Genomic DNA, 16,913 nt, shown 5'->3' on the forward strand with positions numbered 1-16,913 from the left:
GATTACTGAAGCCTTACAAGAAATGTCTACTCTCTATGCATTTGAAACAATAGCTGGAGGCACATTTATTACCTCATTCTTCCTGCTATTAGGCTATTGAAGTCCCAGCGGCTTTGAAGTCTAAGAGACTAAGCACTAGCAGGTAGGTTCGGAGCGCTGGGCGCGAAATACACTATAAACGGTTTAACGGAATATCACAATCACCGTGGTAGAGTAGTTAAGACAACCATCATCATAGGAAACTACGCGAAGACAAAATCTCGGGTTCACATTGGAGCGCATTACTGAGCTGGAAAGTTCACTATCGAGAACCCACCCATGACTTGCCTGATAGCCATAGTAACCGCTATCTCCATCGTTCGGCGTGGAAGAGCATTAGCCCACGGTGCAAGGTCACAAGGTGAGATTTGCAAACATCTTAAAGACAGGCCGTGCAGAGCTTTGGAAAATGCGGTTCGTGGGAACGAGGACGCTCTTCGACGATAAATCCTGCCTTTTGGAATCAGGATGTGAGGCTCTGCATGGGGGAGGTTGCGGTACAGCGGAAGCAGCTAATTTTGATTTCGGATCCAGGGATTATGGAGAGAGGTAAGATCAGTTTCCGTCTTGTCTTTGAGTGGCTACTGGCTTCAAGTCATACAGTCTTCTTCCTTCCGCCATGCATTCCAAACAACACGAAAGTTTTGTTTCCCGACCTCATTACTGCAGCATGCGAGACTATGCGCAAGCCTCCTTGTCTCAACATGCGCATGGCATCGCAGCCGCCTGGGAAGTCTGTAGGCTGATAGTTATGCAATTCGCTCCCTCTCCGGTGCTGGCGACTCGCGAGCACGCTGAGGACGGCGGTGTGCCCGCCTTAAGGTACCCCGATGGCAGCATTATGCCATTTTGTTATCCCCGTTAACTCGTATCTGACGCGAAAAACGTATAGAGTAGCGCATGCGACCTCCGAGACCTGCTTAGGGTGAGAAGGTGCGGGCATATCTGCTTCTGACCGTGGGTGACGCACTCGTAATTTTGTGGAGCATGTCGCGGAGGTGCTTAAGCGCGAGATCGGTCTCGTCCTTGTGTAACTAATTGCGCTCGCTCCGGCATGGCTACTACTGAGTCTGTCGAGGTTCTGTTAGTACTTGTAGTAGTGTACGGCTCGCTGGAGGGACGACTCACAAAGAGGTTGTTCCTGGCAAACTTTCAGCCTTTATGGTGGTGTAGGGCTCGTCCGCAGACGATGAATTGGCGGAAGTAGCTGCATGACATGACTGGGGCGAGGAAGGTGACGTTCTGAGGCGGCTAGGGTAGAAGTGTGGGACGACGGTGACATCGTGAGGATTGTCTTCGTTGAGTTGGGCGCGCGCGGTGAGAGACATGTTGACTTGGGCGATCTGGATGGGAGAATTGGAACGGTGCTGCCGCTGGCGTACGATGAATTGGATAGTTCGGGGTGCGGGCGCGGCTTGAGCATGGCGGACCCGCAGCAGGTCGCGCGGGAGACTGGTGATGGTGGTTTCCCATGCCATGCCACGCTGCTGAAGAAAAGACCATGGTGAGCGGATAAAGCGACCTTGAAATTCGATCACGTTGGCTGATCTTCGGTGGATGCACAAGAGTCACTGGAATATACTTGGCCTTTAGGATATATAAAGCGCTTTCAAAGTCTGCGGGCATACTGTTGTCAGCCCCTTGACCTGGTATCCTGTGTCCCGAAGCAGGCTGAACCGCCTGTCGCTCAGAACTCCTCTCCCCCGTCTAGCTCCTTCTGAGGCCGTGTATGAAGAGCAGGGCTGCTGTAGCGGCTCCCTTAACTATGCCTGTGTGGTCTGGTACGTGCGTGCACCGAGTCCTGAACGTAGTGGTGAAGGTTTTGAAGGACCTCTGCTTGAGCTCGACCTGTCAGCGGCTAGTAGCTTTGCTCTCTGCGGTCGGACACTCGACGTTCAGTGAGACGGTCGCGCAGTGTTAATGGATGGACGGCGGTGAGTGACATATCTTGCATCGGATCGGAGAGGTTGTGACATGGCGCTGTTGGTGCTGTCAGTACAGGTGCTGTCATGCCATCTTTAAGCTTCGGGCACGTAGGTTGAGGAGAGAGGCGTCTGGCCTGGGTGAAGCGCAAGATCAACGCGTCGACAAGGCTCAAGCTGTGAGCGAATAGGAATCAATGAGGCTAAAACAACCGCATGAAAGCTTCCATAAAGTCTCCGTAGTGGAGCATGGCAATCGCGCCGCGCCAGCGCCGCCCATGAGCTTCTCGTATAGGCATGTTGACTGGAAAAGAAGGACTCGGAATGGTGCAGGTTGCGATTTGATCTTGACGAAGGAGTCGAAATTTAGACATTGTTATAGCTGACGGGAACATCGAGATTTAACAGCGATAGCTGCACCGCACCGGCGCTGCATCACCCCCTCCCGCCCCACCAGCAGAGAAGAGGCGTTATAATTATTCCCAGCGAGAAAGTTTTTCGCCTTCGGGCACCTTTGGTCAAATTGAAATGATACAGAGAAAATTAGCATAGCCCCTGCACTAATGATGACACGCTTAATCAAGTAGAACTACCAGTTTTTTTTGCCGTTTTTGGAAAACTCCGCGGTTGAGAGTTCGAATCTCGGGTGTGCCCTTACTTTCTTTTTGCCCACGTATTGGAGAAGCTCCCACTTACCGTCGCCCTGTCGCCCCGTCGCCCCGTCAGTCAGTTCGACCGCGTGCCAGACACAGAGCTCGACAGCCTGCTGGGAAGCTCGATAGCCGGCCATCCGCATCCCCGCGTCCTCGACAGCTTCACTGCTTTGCCGCGCCCACCATCTTTTCAACTCCAGCTTCCACGTCGTCTTTCCCAAACCATAAGCATCTAACGTCCCAACTCACTCGCCATTCGTCATCCCACCCGCCAACCACACTTGAACAACGTCTCCTCCACTCCGCATCACCACCATCAAGCACGCGCATCATATCCTGCGACATCACATCCCGCAGCAGTAGGGCAAGGCCGCCTTTCCACACACCACTGTCTCCAGCCTCCGCGGCATCCTTCAACGCGCTGCTACCCTCGTATCTACCGACTTCGCCAAATGCAAGTCAGTGCTGTCTACCTACAGGCTTCGAGAGTCCTCTGCAAAAGACAGAAGTTCAGCAAAATGTTACGCGATCTTACTCTGACATTGCGACTTAACAGATGCGTCACTGTGGTGAGTCTCACTGCTTTCGTTTTTCCCACGCGCCTCACTAACGTAAGAACACAGTAGTAGAGAGGACGTGCTGGCTTGTGCCGCCCGGGAGGCTAGAAAATGTGGTATACCTTCCAGTGTTGCTGGTTTTGGCCGAAGGAGTTTTCTGAACAAGACTTCCAGGACCTGACTTGAGACTTCGTTGCCTTAGGAAAACCCCACTGTACCCACCTGCCTGCTCCCCTCGAAGCTCTACAATACCGACAACACCGAAATGCGCTTTTCGACATACCAAGCGGCGGTTACAGATCTCCAAGCGGACGAGAGTGCATGCGGCGCTTGTTCTAAAGCTACCACCCCCGCACAACCCGACGCGGAGCAGGGCTTCCTTCAATATTTTCAGCAGCGCCGCGACGAGGACCAGGTGAGTACTAGGCATGTAAGCTCCGCATGGCTTGCATTCGGAACAGTGAGGACAGTCGTGGAAGGACCGCACGAGCAAGAACAATCGAGAAATACCCGACACAACAACAAGCAAACAAAAAGCATAACCTTCGTCAAAAAACACCAAACACTACAAACGTCAAACTCTCGACTCAGTCTAACCCTTCACAACACAGAAGAAGCCCGCACACGAACAACACTAGCACATGCCCAGCCTTAAAACTTTACCCAGTACCCAGCAGCCCGAGCAAACCGGGCAAGGCACAAACCACCACTTATATACGCAGCAGCAGCCGCTCAGCAAGCGCTCACTCATCCTAGCAGAATAAGCTAGCACGCCCTCCCCTCCACTCCCCTCCTCCCCATCCCGCGCGCCGCCAGCGTCCCCGCCGCTCTGCACGCAGCAACATACGGACGCCCTGCCCGCTACGCACGAGCACAAGCTCGAGCACGGCGGTCGCAGAGCACGTCGACTTCTCGCGGCGTGAGGCCGCGCGCTCGATGTGCGCGACGTTGGGAATGGGTGCTGCTGCGTAGGTTGCGGCCGAAGACGACACGGCGTGTACGGCGGTGTGGTGGATAAGTGTGTGTGCGAGTGAGGAAGGGTTGGGGTGGGTGTGTGCGTGCTGGCGGAGCCGCTGGAAATAGAGTAGGGATGTAGTCTTGATGTGACAGTGTGCGGTTGTGAGGGAGTGGAGCTTTGAGGCAGGTATGGCATATCGAAGCAGTTTAAGGGTTGTACGGAATGGATTTCCTTGATTATGTTCGTATAATCGTTTGCAGAGGCGTATCCACTGAACCTGCTTCTCATTAGCAGCTTCTAGACGTAGTTTATGAATTTCAATTAGATTCTCTTCGTAAGACGAACATGCCACAGCCTCCTCTATGCTTCAGTGCGACAGTGCTCGAATCTTCCACAGCCACGGCACAAAGCCGTCAAGCCATCCGGCGACAAAGGCCCCAAACAAAGCCGTCTCCTCCACCCAACGCAGGAACAGCACTTCCTACCTATCAAAGCACAGCTTTCGAAGCCGCCGCAGTACCGCAGCAGCAGAGAGCGTCAGCACGCCGCACGCCCACGCCCACGCCCATCACTCACTCACCCCCGCACGCACGGCGACATCCGCGGACCGCACCACACCCGGGCGATCACCACTACGCACCTCACACTAGCGCCCGCCACAGCGCCGCGACCACGACATGACATGACGCAACCCGCCTGTCCGTGTTAAGACCGTCCGCGTGAATGCACGGCGTTTTGGCGTCAACAGCCGCCCTGCTTCGCCGGTGTTTTTGCGCCAGCGCACTTAAATCTCCCGACCTGCTGCTACACGGTGCTCTGACGCGCACAACCACAACAGCATCCAAAGACTCTTCTTCCTGAATCTTAACCTGTGGCCTGCACGATACCGCAAAGTGTAAGCCGTATTCCCGCTTCCTTGTCGTTCAACTGTGTGCGTACACTGACGCTGACACTGCGCGCGACTGAGTAGACTCTACGATTTCAACTTCGAGCAAGAAAGCAAGCAAACAAACAAGGCGTTTCCGTCCTGCGTCCCCAACTCTCCTAAGTCCAACAACAACAAAAACAACAACAACAACCACACACATCCACCACCACCACCGCAACAATGAACTCCTCTGAAAAACTCGTCATCATCCTCTTCGCCGTCGGCGCCCTCGTCTTCCTGGCCACCTGGGCCATGATCAAGTACTGGAACGCGCGCGTCACCTACTACCTCGGCCTGAGCATGCGTAGGGTGCCGCAGGAGGAGGCTGCTTAGGGGGTGATGGCCGTGAGGCCGCAGGTCGAACGGTCGTGAGGCTCGCAAGGCCGGATGGTTGTGAGGCTGTGGGGTCCAGAGCCTAAGAGGCTGTCGGCGATGGTGTGCGTTGCGCGTCTGGCTTTTGGCTTTGGGTTTTGGGCGCGATGGCTGGGCGAATTGGCGCCTTTTGGGTTTGGCGCGTAATGCGCGGTGCAGCGGTTTGGGGGGCTAGAAGGGCTGGATAAGCTCTTGTTAATGTGAATGGAGTATGAGGGGTTCAGTCTGTTCGTGGTTGTATGTTGTGCTTGTGCGGGTATGAGAAGTGCCTCTCTCTGTCTAAGGACCTAAGAGCTTTGGAAGTGATAGATGCGATCTTATAAGTGCATTGCGCAGCAGTGGGAAGAGCTTTCTTAAAAGAAAGACAAAGCTATCGACGAAGGTCTTTAACATTTACTACTAAATCCGCTTGTTCTATGCGTTTGCCGCATAGCACAGAAGTTGTTTAAGAAGTAACATGCCCAGACACTACACAGGCGCACGCCTTTCCCCCCCCCCCCCACGCGTCATAGCAAGACGTCGCGCATTTAACACTAATTTACTAATACCCATCCCTCTGCTCCTCACGTTCCTTCCTCACCCACCCTTTTCCATCACAGATCCACTACAGTACCATACACCCTCACCACGCATCACGCGCAACCACGCTGAGCCTAAAGCTTCATTATGCCTCAGCACGACGAACAGACCAATCCGTCTCACCCTCGCTCAAGGAGCACGTCTCTCGCGCTCCCGCTCGCGCCCCGCCCCACGATCGCCGGCTCGCCGCGTCCGGATATGCAGAGAACCAGCAGCACCGCGGGCCACGCCACCACGGCGCCTCGTCCGAGCTCTCTCGCCGTCGGAAATGCTCTCTCGTCTGAGGTAAGCACGCTTCCACCTCAGTCCACCATCCTCTAACTCTCACTAACAACTAAGCAGCAGGAAGTGAAGCCCTTGCCCCCCATCGCCGACACCACCTCACCCGCCCCCACCCCCATCCTCACCCTCGTCCACATCCACTGCCACCAAACCTACCACTACCTCACCTGCGGCCACGGCACCTTCCAGCCCACAACCGCCTGCAGCGCCATCAACTGTCTTTCGCCGCAACCCTACCAAATGTCCTCCCCTCTCTACTGTCCCGACTGCGCATACGCGCCGCACCGCATCGGGACTGAGGCAGACCCTCGCTGCGCCACGGCTGAGGCGTTCGAGAATGGCGTGCGCATCCATGGCGTGCTGGAGACGATTGTGCGGGAGGTAATGGATGCGAATCATGCGAATAGGGAGAGCTGGGAGGGGTGTACGGAGGAGGAGCGGGTGGTGGTGAATAGGGAGGGGGTCGGGGAGATGGTGGGGGGCCCCGTAGAGCTTGTTGGTGGGCTTGTGGGGTTGGTTGTGCGGAGGGAGGACTCGTAGAGGGTTTGGGCAGGGCTGGGTGGGTTTGCGGCGTAGATAGTTTCTTTTTCGGGTGGGTACAGGTGCTTCTTAATACATACCTACTCCTATACCTTCGTCGCATACACGCCTCTCTCTCAGAACTTACTGTCACTAATATAGCACACAAACGCACTTCCGTCCCAGCCCTTAGCGCATACACATCTTGTTTTCGTAGCTTAGAATACTTTATTCGGATTAACGGACGTATTGCGTAGAGGTATAGGGAGGAGTTATAGGTATATTTAAAGAGGATATACATATTTATTAAGAGGATATAATAGACGGAGGAGGGTGGAGGTTGTTTTGTGAGAGAAGGGTTGAGATGTTTGATTAGTTACTATTTTCGAATAAGTTAGGACGGCTTTGTAAAGATTCGTGGAGGTGTTGTGCGATATAATAGAGAGTAATTACGATTACAAGGAGTGTAAATATCCGAGCGGCAAAGGGCGAGCATGGATATGTGGAGAGCGGAGACATGTAGACCATTAAGAATCCACTCAGCTATACATAACTAAACAGGCACAGGAAGGTATATGCCGCGTTTCAGGCAGTTTCATTGTATTTGAAGCCGTGCTTGAAAGAGTCGCCCTGGCTGAAGACATGGAATCACGTAGCAAGAAGAGGAAGAAGTTATGGGATATGGTTTTCAATCTAATTTCTACAAAAGAAAAGGGGATGGGGGAGTGCGTGCATGAAACCGTGCACGCGTAGAGGGGCATTCATCCAGCCGCACAAAATGCGCATGAAGCCGGACTAAGAAGAGCATTACACCGCGCTACGCGGTTCGTACGGTATTAGGGGAAAGACGCAGTGGAGCTCCGCAGAGCAAGGTGCTGGGGTGATAAAGAGGGGGGTATACGCCGCGGACAAAGGAAACACAAAGCCATAAAGAGCAAACAAGCCGACTGAAAGAGCAGAGCAAGAACCCCCCAGAGCCCCACCATGGGTACCCGTGTGCCCGTCTGGCCGCCTCCAGAAGTTCCCTTCAGAGGTATTGCGTATCGGGCCGCACGATGCGCGGCGGATTCCAGACCTCATGATAACTAGGCGACCAAGGGGTGCGCAGCTCGAAGCCGACATCCATTGAGCGGTCGCCATCGTCCCCAGGAGGAGGGGTGTCGTAGTAGACGCTGACACGGATGCGCTTGGCGACAGTGATCGGAGGGAGGTTTGCCGTTCTCACGGGCTCCGAGGGGTGTCTACGCCAAACAGGGAACTCGAAGTAAAGCGTGTCGAGCTGGCAGGCGTTCCCGAGGACCTGGAAGAGGTCGTTCCAGTCTTCTTGGGGGCGTTGGCTGATTGCAATGGATAGATGCATCAGCGTGGGGCCTAGTAGGATGAGCATGTTGAAGAGACTCTCCAAATCGTCGTCTTGTGTGCATTGGTGCAGATCCACGGTAAACGAGGTCAGAGGGAGCTGAGGGTTCATGAGCGACATGTGCTGCAAGAACTGGATGCTCTCGCGGGAGCGGATGCACAGTGACCGGAGAGTTGAACAGTCGGCCAAGGCTCTGACTAAGTCGCTGTTAAACAAATGCGGAAACCACAAGTCCAGGTCTAAGTGGCGTAGAGTAGTCGAAGATGTTAGCGCATCGAGAGCTAGATAGAAATCTGGGACCTTTTCCAGTTCCCAGCCATTCCTGTGCGCATGGGCGGCCATCTCCTCATGGGTAAAGACCGGAAGAATACCGTTGCGGTATCCAAGTGGCAGCGAGAGTGTCTGTACGCGACATTGTGCACCGCGGAGTGCCTCGCAGATGATAAACGGCACGGGAGTTCCGTTGCCCAAATGGTAGTTTAGCTGAGAGTATTTGGAATACCGCAAGCCCTTCCGCACCCATTCGAGGATTAGTCTCCCCTTGATTATATCCGGAGCCTTAAGTCCCATCATGAGTCTGTGATCGTTGACAACGCGGATGCTGACAAGCTCAGGAAGCTTGCACAGTATTGTTTCGAGCAGCGGGACCCGGAATTGGAAACCGTTGTGGAGGACGGAGGTAGTGCCCTCTTGCAATACCTGGTACCTCTGACATAGTCTTTTAATCCAGTTGTCGTTGCCCTTAGTCATCTTCTTGTTGCTGAGTGACTTCTGCAAGATGTTGAGAAGTCGACCGCTCGGGAATTGGGAGCTGAAGAGCAACTCCTTGGTGTGGACGGCCGGCCCGCCGTCGTCAGTCACCATGTCCAAGAAGAGAAGGTCAACCGGAGTGATCCTGAAAGGCCTCTTCATCATCGCTTTGATGAAAGTGTCCATGGAAAGCTGGTACCATGGCCGACTGACGCGCCGTACCGTCAGCAAATCGATAAGCTGGTCAAAGGTGTAGCCATGATCGCCTTCTTCGAAGTTGATCGGAAGCTGCTCAAAGATCAATAGCCATAGCTCGTTAGGAAGCCTGGGTACTCTTTGGTACGCTGCGTCAGGATCGTGCATGAGCTGGTTGAAGATGCTTTTCCAGTCCCGGCCGGGAGGTTCCCTGCCCATCCTGCCGAATTGCTCGAGCACAGCCACATTGCGAAAGTCGCGGAAGCTCGGCATGGCTGTCGCAGTATTAAGCTTAGGAAGAGGTTATGTGAAAGCGTTGAAGCGGCGCGGTGCAGAAGGTTGGTGGTCGTTGGTTGAAGTGCGCGTTTGGAGCGGGTGAGTAGTTGTTTTGGGAAAGCAGCCGCGGCCCAGAAATTATACCCCGCCGAAAACTAACATTGTATCGTCACTTGGCAGGACAATGTGTTAGTAAGATGACTTTTTCGCGCAACCTTTGGGTGCTGAACTGTCGGCATCTGAGTCGCCATTACGACGAATACTGTATGGTTCGGTGTTTAAATTTATCTTGAATGTTAGTCACAAGTTTATGGATCAAGCTTTCGCAATGAGGTTCTAATAACCTGAGGAAAAAAATGAATTCGTGCGTCTGTTTTCCTTCCCTAACAGTCAAAAAATCTAATAAATGAACTATCGCCCTTGATCAACAGCTGAAGAGATTACAAAAACATGTTTTCAATCTATTAAATTATTCAGAGAAGCGGTGCGAGTGGAAAGTCGATTGATTGAAACTATCTTCTGGAGAGGTCATCCCTAAAGAGCTGGATAATAAAAGGAACAAAATACTCACACGTGAACCTTCTAGCCACGTGTTCAAAACAAACAGCGATAGCAAATAGCAACCAGCAAACGGTCAGCACAGTTGCATGGTTTGTGCACGCTTAAACAATCCCATTTCGACTGCCCGACCGACCGACCCAAACCCTCCCTCGGTCGGGCAGCCTACAACCCGTCGGTCTGATTACTTACATAATCAAACGGACTGACCGACCGGATCCGACCGTCGAATTGGGAGGCCTGATCTGAAGAAGTTGCGGATCCCAGACCTCGCGGTTACGAGGGGAACGTCCGTTCCACAGCTCGTAGTCTGCACGCTTGGCGACATCGGTGAAAAGACCTGGCGAATCCATAACATCTACGTCGGTCCGGCTGCTGGCACTAGAAGCAACGTAGACCCGGTCTGCCAAAGGCGGCCCTTCCATGTGGTTCATAATACTGTGAATGGGAACGCTGTTGGAAGACTGCACACGTATATGACGCGGCGCTTCGATGTAAAGAGTTTCCAGTTCCAAGTATTGCTTGATAGTAGTGAACAACGTGTGCCATCTGGTAGACAACATCCTGAGGGACAGCTTCAGGTGCCGTAGAGTCTTTGACAGGCTCCGAAGAAGCTCGCAGATGTCTGGTACCGAGGATAACAGCGGGCATGGATAGCAGACCAGGGTCAACTCTTCCAGTGACAGGGAACTTGATCTGGCGGCCCGTAGAGCTGGCTGGCAAAACCACGGATACTCTGGCAGAGTGCTCCTTTTGTCTGAGTAGTGGAGCCAGAACCGCAGGTTCTTCAAATCCGGGAAGAGCATCAAGAAATCCCGCATTTTTTGTTCGTAGTGCCTGTGCCTGGGGTCACGCGTCCTGTCGAAGCAAAGGTCGAGCTTGAGATTGGAAACCCTCATCGGATTCAACTTGTGCAAGTCCCGGAAAGGGCCCCGGTCCAGACGCATGGGGGGAAGCTCAAGGGTTGTAAGCGCCCGGTCAAAGAGGTCCTTGAGAACCTTCAGGATGATGTTGGTTGACCTCGCCCTGAACTCTGGAGGCTTCTTGAACTCGGTGGCGAAACAGTGCTCCAAGTACTTGTCTCCCATAAGCGGGAGCCGACACCACGTCGGAACCAGTTTGATATTGGCGATTGCGGGGAGCTGGGAAAGGACTGCCGTAACGCGCGAAGTCAGGCTGTCCTTCTTTCTGAATGCGAGTGTGTACCTGGAGTAGGCTTGGTACACTTCCTCAAAATAACTGGGATGGTTCTCCGTCACGTAGGGTGGCCTTTCGCGAATCGTTGACAGATCTGCCAGTACCGACTTGTGTGGTTGAACGGTGACAAACATGACGGTTTTCGTAAGAGGGCCGAGTCGCTCATGGTGAGCAGCCTGCTCTAGGTGGTTCAGGCTGTCGGGGGTGAACTTGAACGGCTTGTCGAAAACGGCGTGCCTGAAGACTGGCCAAGACGACACGTAGAAAGAGCGGTTAACCATGCGGACATTGCAAATGTCTCTTTGGGAACTCTCTGATAACATCTGACGGTACCTCGTAAAAGTCAACGAGATACTTAAAAATCTCAGGGAGGAGGTCTTCTGATACTTTGTCCATTGCGTGTATATCGTGGAAGTTCGACAGATCTGAGCAGTTCGTTTTTGCTAGTCTCTGGGTAAGAGTCTGTGTATGAACCGATGGCGCTTAAGAGATCTGAGTGGTCTGTCTTTGCGATGCACTCGTCAATTGTTTGTGTTATTATACAGTAGAGATAACATATGAACAACGTAGCGTTGTATCAAGAGAATGACGTAACAATGCATGACAATGCAAGCCGGCTCTTAACATGGGTGGTAGGCTAGGCTGTGTGGGAAGATATTCGGTAGGCTAGGTAGCATTTGCAAGAGTAAAGAACCCAAGAATAAAAGCTTAAGGGGGACAGCCTTTTGTCGAAGGCAATAAATACTGCAACTCGAAAGGCTAAATCGTAGAGAGCAGTCCATGGTGAAGAAGATATATAAACGCTATTGGAGTCACGTCGTAGTTTATGGGGCGAGGAAGTCTGACAGTCAAGACCTGCATGCGAAACGTATTATAAAGCAGCTGATGGGCTTCTTCTGAGCTTCTGGGGAGTATTTCATGAGCGGACAAAGTAGCTACATTTCAACAAATCAGCACACCCTAACAAAGAAATCTGTTGTTCCACTTCGAAAAATGATCGCGCAAACTTTACCTGACCCAGAGACAAGCACTTGTTTGCCATTTATGTCGCAACCAAAGACCAGCGCTTTCGGTGCTTTGGTGGCCCGGTGGACAATTTTCCACCAAAAAAGCCAAAGCCGCAGCTTCGCCACGTCGACGGGCAAACCGCTTTGCAGAACTGACCTGGTATTTGTAAGCGCACATGATTTCGAAGGTAGATGGGCCTTAAGCCGCTTGTCGTCAAACGGCATTGCCCAGACATGTTCTGTTCGAACTTCGGCTGCTCAGAACGGGAAGAAAACCAGACTTGGACCCAGGTCACTCAGACAAAGTGTAAGCAAATGAGGGTTTTTTTTAGAAGAGAATCTGTAGGAGAGTTTACCATTCTAGTTTACAAGCCCGCGCACGCCTTGCGCTTATCCAGTTGACAATGACCGGCGGGATGGCACAGAGGTCAGCAAAGAGAATTATGCATCCAAAGTCAGCCCGCGCACGCCCAGGGCCCGATCTCGAGAAAGGAAAAAACCAACAAAGGAAAAGGATTGAAAGAGAAACGCGGCCATCAAGGAAGACGCGTCAACACCGCCACCGTCGCGATGCTTGCCATTGACAGTCGAACGTAATGCTCGACACAAAGGCAGACCTGAGGCCACTAGTACCAATCGTCCAACCATGTGGAACTAACCAGGGGCTTGTAGTTCTCATAAGGATAAAGATGCCTCATTGGCTCCGGATACCAAGGCTCCGCGCCCTTCTTAACTCTGCCCGTCCAGAGCTCGTACACTCCAAGGTTCTTCGGTAGGAGTGGACCGTAGAAGTGGCTCTCACGCGTGTGCTGGCTGATAAAGATCCTATCCGCAAAGGGCCGGAAAGGCGCATTCCAAAGACGAATCTGGTGAAGAGTGGGATGTCTCACCTGCATGAACCAGGGATCAACGATGAACAAGGTGTCCAGCGTTATTGCGAGATTCGATGCCGCAGGAGCGGCCACACTGGGATGGTGACCTTGTCGAAGCCGATGCTTAGGCGGCGGAGGGTTCGGGCATGGTTCTGGAGGAATCCGCACAGCTCGGTCAGGTGCTGGACGTACACCACGAACTTGAGAGAGAGCTCTTCGAGCAGCGGCAGTCGAACGAAATCTTGCATGTCCTGGAGAGCTTCTAATGGCCAGGAGTTGTCGCTGAACGTCATTTTTAGGACCTTCAGGCCACGTAGCTGGCCGATGAATCTTGCGATGCTTTTGGGATCCGAGACCCTGCCCCTTAGAGGTCCGAATTCGTTGCGTCGCATGGTGTCAATCGTGATATCTAGCTTTCGCAGGTTTTGCAGGGACGCAGGAGTTGGGTTGCCGAAAGATCTGTGAAAGGGCTGGAGATAGTAGCCGATTTCCGGGAGGTGAAGGCTCTCAATGTTGGAGAGGGCGGGCAAGACATGGTCACTGAGGAGTGCCCTGATCAGGTATGCCTCGGTCGGGTACGAGCGATCAATAAGCCCGGTAAATATGTTCCAGATTGCTCCCTGGAGACCGTGTTGGATGTAGGGAGTGGGGAAGTCGACAAAAGTGCTCAGGAATTCGACTCTCTCGTTCTTGATGTTGATGGTTCTGAGCCTTTTGAAGCTGCTCAGTGCTGCCGGGAGCAGTATTTTGAACTCCGCCCAGTAGGATTTTATGAGGATTTTGTAGACCACCTCGTATTCCTCTTCGATACGCTCGATTTCGTGTATCGGCAGAATGGCATCATAGTCGGGAGGTGCATGTCTGATCACATAGCAAATCGCGTCGAGGATTGAACGACGAGGAACAATTGTGGAGAAGGTAAGCGTCGTGATTGTCCGAGCAAGGATCGGCACCTGTGAGGCCATCTTCAATTTGGCTAAATCTCCTGTAGTGGGTCGGAATACCTTGCTGGAGACAGCCTTGGCGAAGACAGTCCATGCGGTTTGGTAAAAGCCACGACAGACTAAGCGAAGGTTGAATACATCATCGATTTCGTTGTTGTCAAGGGGAACGTCCGTACGCGATTTATAATTTGTGACGGCGTTGAAAAACTCGTACAAGATGTCAACAGGGATGTTTTCCATGACGAGTTTCGGGAGGTTGTTGGCGTTTGGTACTTAGGCTTTAAGTTCGAGAAGCTGGCTGGACGAAAGCGGCGCTGACTTTGTGTTTTGAAAGTTGAATGTCGGGTCGCAGTTAAGAAGGCGAGGCGCGTGTTAAGTTTAAACACAAGGAGGGTCGTTGTAGTTAGGGCGTGCTAAGGCAGCTTAGTCATGAACGGGCCTACAAATATCTCTTTGGCAGCAAGCCTTTGCTTTGTTCTCCCCAACGCCGGCCTAGATCTCTCAGCCTCTCCTCGCTGAACAACTGCTCTCGGTTCTTTCCTTCATTCTTCTTCAGTAACCACCACGATGTCTTTCGAAGATCCGCCCATTCGGTACTCCCGCCGCAGAATGCTCGACGACCTCCCCCCCGAAATTCACAGCATGATCTTTGAGCACGTTGTCGGCGCGACGCACCGTGAGGGTCAGAGCTACATGTCCATCATCAGCAACAAGTCCCTCAGAGCCATTTGCAACATCCGACTCGTTTGCCGCTCCCTCAGCGCCAGCATCCTGCGCCACTTTGCCATAGCTGTAACCAACAAGGGAATCCGGTTCCTTCCCGATCAGATGAGGATGCTTCTCTCCTTTGCGCAGAGCCCTGTTGTTGCTCCTGCCATCAAGAGACTGGTTATCAACGCATCCATACCGAGAGCCTATTTGATGATGGCGCTCACAACGGTAGCTCAAGACTGTACTGGCTCCCAGGCCATCTTATATATGGCCTTGGACAAGTACCAGGAGTACTACCTCGCTCACCGACGTATGAAGGAAGCTGCTGAAAAGGCCGGAGGAGACATCGACTTGTTGTCCCGTGTGCTCAAAGGTCTGACAAAACCTCGAAAGCCTTGAGATTACTCACGACGGACCGCTGGATTTTTTGCAACCAATTACCCATACCCTCTACCCCGGCTACTTTATGGGGATGGTTAGTCAGTATTACGATAACCAGGAACACGTCCCGGATTTGTTCGTGACATTGATTAAAGGCATTTCCAAGAACCACGACGAGGATCTGTATCACCCCTACCATGATCTCTACCTAGAGACCGGCATCTGTCATGCCGTGGAGGTGGTGCACTACGTGCTCGCTACTCTGAAAGGCGAACTGCCAGCCCTTTGGCATCTCGAGCTTCCCGACATACGCTGCTGCTACGACCGCCACACGGGTATTGATTTCTTCTTTCCGTTTCTCCCGACCCTGGACATACCATCTCTTTCTTTCAAGTTTGAGAAGAGGCGCTACACCTGCCTCAGGCCTTCCGACTTCGCGGCCTACCTGCGCCGATTCCCCAAGGTCCGGCAACTCCACTTGAGCATGGATCACGAGCCGAGTACTTCCGGGTCGCGACCCAGACACTGGGGGAAATGCCTTTCAAGCACCTTACGTCCCTCTCGATTACTATTGATAGCAACAAAACGACCTTGTACTACGACTACTCGCTGCGCCAACTCCTTGAGGCGCACTGCAAGACCCTCCGCATTGTCAAGATCAGCACCACGGACCTCTGGTCCTACCTGAACAGGTACCCCTTTGATATCGACCATCCGCGTTTGCAGCTGGATCTGCTCTGCATCGAGTACACATCCTTGCATAACGACGGCTCTCAGGCTCGCTACGACCTCTTGCGCTGGGACCTCTCTTTCGCGGATGGAGTCAATGTCCGCATCTCCACTGCGGACTTGCACGACGTCACTTTCGAGATCTGGTCGAAGAGGAGGACGCCCAAGTGCGCTGTTGTTGACGTTGAGGGCTTCTACCGCGACAAGAAGAGCTGGAAGCAGTGGAAGGTCATTGACGAGGAGGGCAACTTGCCGAAGGAAATTGAAAACTAGTTCAACCTTAGCGACGACAGCGTCTAGAGCGGAGGCTCCTGTACCACTACTCCTGCTTGGCTTAGGTCTTTGTTCTTTTCTGAAATTGGTGCTCTTTTTCTTTTGTTCAGGCCGCAGGGCAGAGTCATGTACGAAAAGTCGAAGATACCAAGTCTGGTACAAAGAGGATCAAGGCGGCACTGGCGGAGCATAGAGGGTACACGGCGAACATGTGAATGGGGTTTGCGGTAGGCAATACGTAATGATCAAGTACGTAGAGCCGAAATCATATGCTTTATAAATTGGTTCCTGATATCCTGGCCTCGCTTTCCATACAGAGCGTTTGAAGAAAGCTGCAGGAAACGAAATCTTGCTGTACCAGCAAGCAGCAACCCCAAGAACGCGCTGGGCAGCAAGTGACGGCAACCGAGCGACCATTCCCACAGCCGGCGATGCATAGGACAGGCCATCTTTGACGGGCGCGCACGTGCCTGCATTGAATGTAGCGATCATGCAAGCACCAAATGCTACATGCCCTGAGCGGGTTTCATGGGCTCGTCGCAACAATGCGAGAGGCAATTTCTGCTGCCGAAAGTCTGCCCATTACGGCTGGCGGAACTGCTGCGGGGACGCGCGTGCGTTGGGTCGCGAATGCGGGTGCCGGGGGCCAAATAACTTTAATTCAGCGCGTGTTCGCTCAATATCATGTCAAGCCTCGTATTATAAATATTGGTACGCAATCGGCTCGCCGATTCTGGTTTGTAGAATTCTCCGGTGCTAGCACGTTGAGAAGAGGTGGATGCGCGCCTGGCGCATGGGACAAGCTGGACAAGATGGACAAGGTGGGTAAGATAATTTTCCTCTCCAAAGGA

General features: G+C 52.9%; 8 protein-coding genes across 8 annotated transcripts; 3 read left to right on the forward strand and 5 right to left on the reverse strand.

Moving 5' to 3' along the window:
• Positions 1 to 2,776: 2,776 nt before the first annotated feature.
• Positions 2,777 to 3,601, reverse strand: K452DRAFT_311950 (uncharacterized protein; the record flags this gene model as incomplete). The annotated part of the gene is made up of 5 exons (XM_033543479.1): positions 2,777 to 3,057; positions 3,092 to 3,107; positions 3,150 to 3,275; positions 3,394 to 3,414; positions 3,455 to 3,601. The coding sequence occupies 5 exons, from the start codon at positions 3,599 to 3,601 to the stop codon at positions 2,777 to 2,779; spliced, it is 591 nt and encodes a 196-aa protein (XP_033393526.1).
• Positions 3,602 to 6,095: 2,494 nt separating this feature from the next.
• On the forward strand, positions 6,096 to 6,984 carry K452DRAFT_339457 (uncharacterized protein; the record flags this gene model as incomplete). The annotated part of the gene is made up of 2 exons (XM_033545301.1): positions 6,096 to 6,293; positions 6,351 to 6,984. The coding sequence occupies 2 exons, from the start codon at positions 6,096 to 6,098 to the stop codon at positions 6,828 to 6,830; spliced, it is 678 nt and encodes a 225-aa protein (XP_033393527.1). The 3' UTR covers positions 6,831 to 6,984.
• Positions 6,985 to 7,143: 159 nt separating this feature from the next.
• K452DRAFT_96209 (uncharacterized protein) lies at positions 7,144 to 7,406 on the reverse strand. The gene has a single exon (XM_033547360.1). The coding sequence runs from the start codon at positions 7,335 to 7,337 to the stop codon at positions 7,182 to 7,184; it is 156 nt and encodes a 51-aa protein (XP_033393528.1). The 5' UTR covers positions 7,338 to 7,406; the 3' UTR covers positions 7,144 to 7,181.
• A 430-nt stretch (positions 7,407 to 7,836) lies between these two features.
• On the reverse strand, positions 7,837 to 9,387 carry K452DRAFT_301547 (uncharacterized protein; the record flags this gene model as incomplete). The annotated part of the gene is made up of 1 exon (XM_033542453.1): positions 7,837 to 9,387. One exon carries the CDS (start codon positions 9,385 to 9,387, stop codon positions 7,837 to 7,839), a length of 1,551 nt encoding a protein of 516 aa, XP_033393529.1.
• A 749-nt stretch (positions 9,388 to 10,136) lies between these two features.
• Positions 10,137 to 11,426, reverse strand: K452DRAFT_301548 (uncharacterized protein; the record flags this gene model as incomplete). Its single annotated transcript, XM_033542454.1, has 1 exon — positions 10,137 to 11,426. One exon carries the CDS (start codon positions 11,424 to 11,426, stop codon positions 10,137 to 10,139), a length of 1,290 nt encoding a protein of 429 aa, XP_033393530.1.
• Positions 11,427 to 13,083: 1,657 nt separating this feature from the next.
• On the reverse strand, positions 13,084 to 14,208 carry K452DRAFT_301549 (uncharacterized protein; the record flags this gene model as incomplete). Its single annotated transcript, XM_033542455.1, has 1 exon — positions 13,084 to 14,208. The coding sequence occupies one exon, from the start codon at positions 14,206 to 14,208 to the stop codon at positions 13,084 to 13,086; it is 1,125 nt and encodes a 374-aa protein (XP_033393531.1).
• A 327-nt stretch (positions 14,209 to 14,535) lies between these two features.
• Positions 14,536 to 15,078, forward strand: K452DRAFT_311955 (uncharacterized protein; the record flags this gene model as incomplete). The annotated part of the gene is made up of 1 exon (XM_033543480.1): positions 14,536 to 15,078. The coding sequence occupies one exon, from the start codon at positions 14,536 to 14,538 to the stop codon at positions 15,076 to 15,078; it is 543 nt and encodes a 180-aa protein (XP_033393532.1).
• Positions 15,079 to 15,594: 516 nt separating this feature from the next.
• K452DRAFT_311956 (uncharacterized protein) lies at positions 15,595 to 16,062 on the forward strand (the record flags this gene model as incomplete). Its single annotated transcript, XM_033543481.1, has 1 exon — positions 15,595 to 16,062. One exon carries the CDS (start codon positions 15,595 to 15,597, stop codon positions 16,060 to 16,062), a length of 468 nt encoding a protein of 155 aa, XP_033393533.1.
• Positions 16,063 to 16,913: the final 851 nt, after the last annotated feature.

Source organism: Aplosporella prunicola (assembly GCF_010093885.1).
Source record: "Aplosporella prunicola CBS 121167 unplaced genomic scaffold K452scaffold_26, whole genome shotgun sequence".
NCBI classification, from domain to species: domain Eukaryota; kingdom Fungi; phylum Ascomycota; class Dothideomycetes; order Botryosphaeriales; family Aplosporellaceae; genus Aplosporella; species Aplosporella prunicola.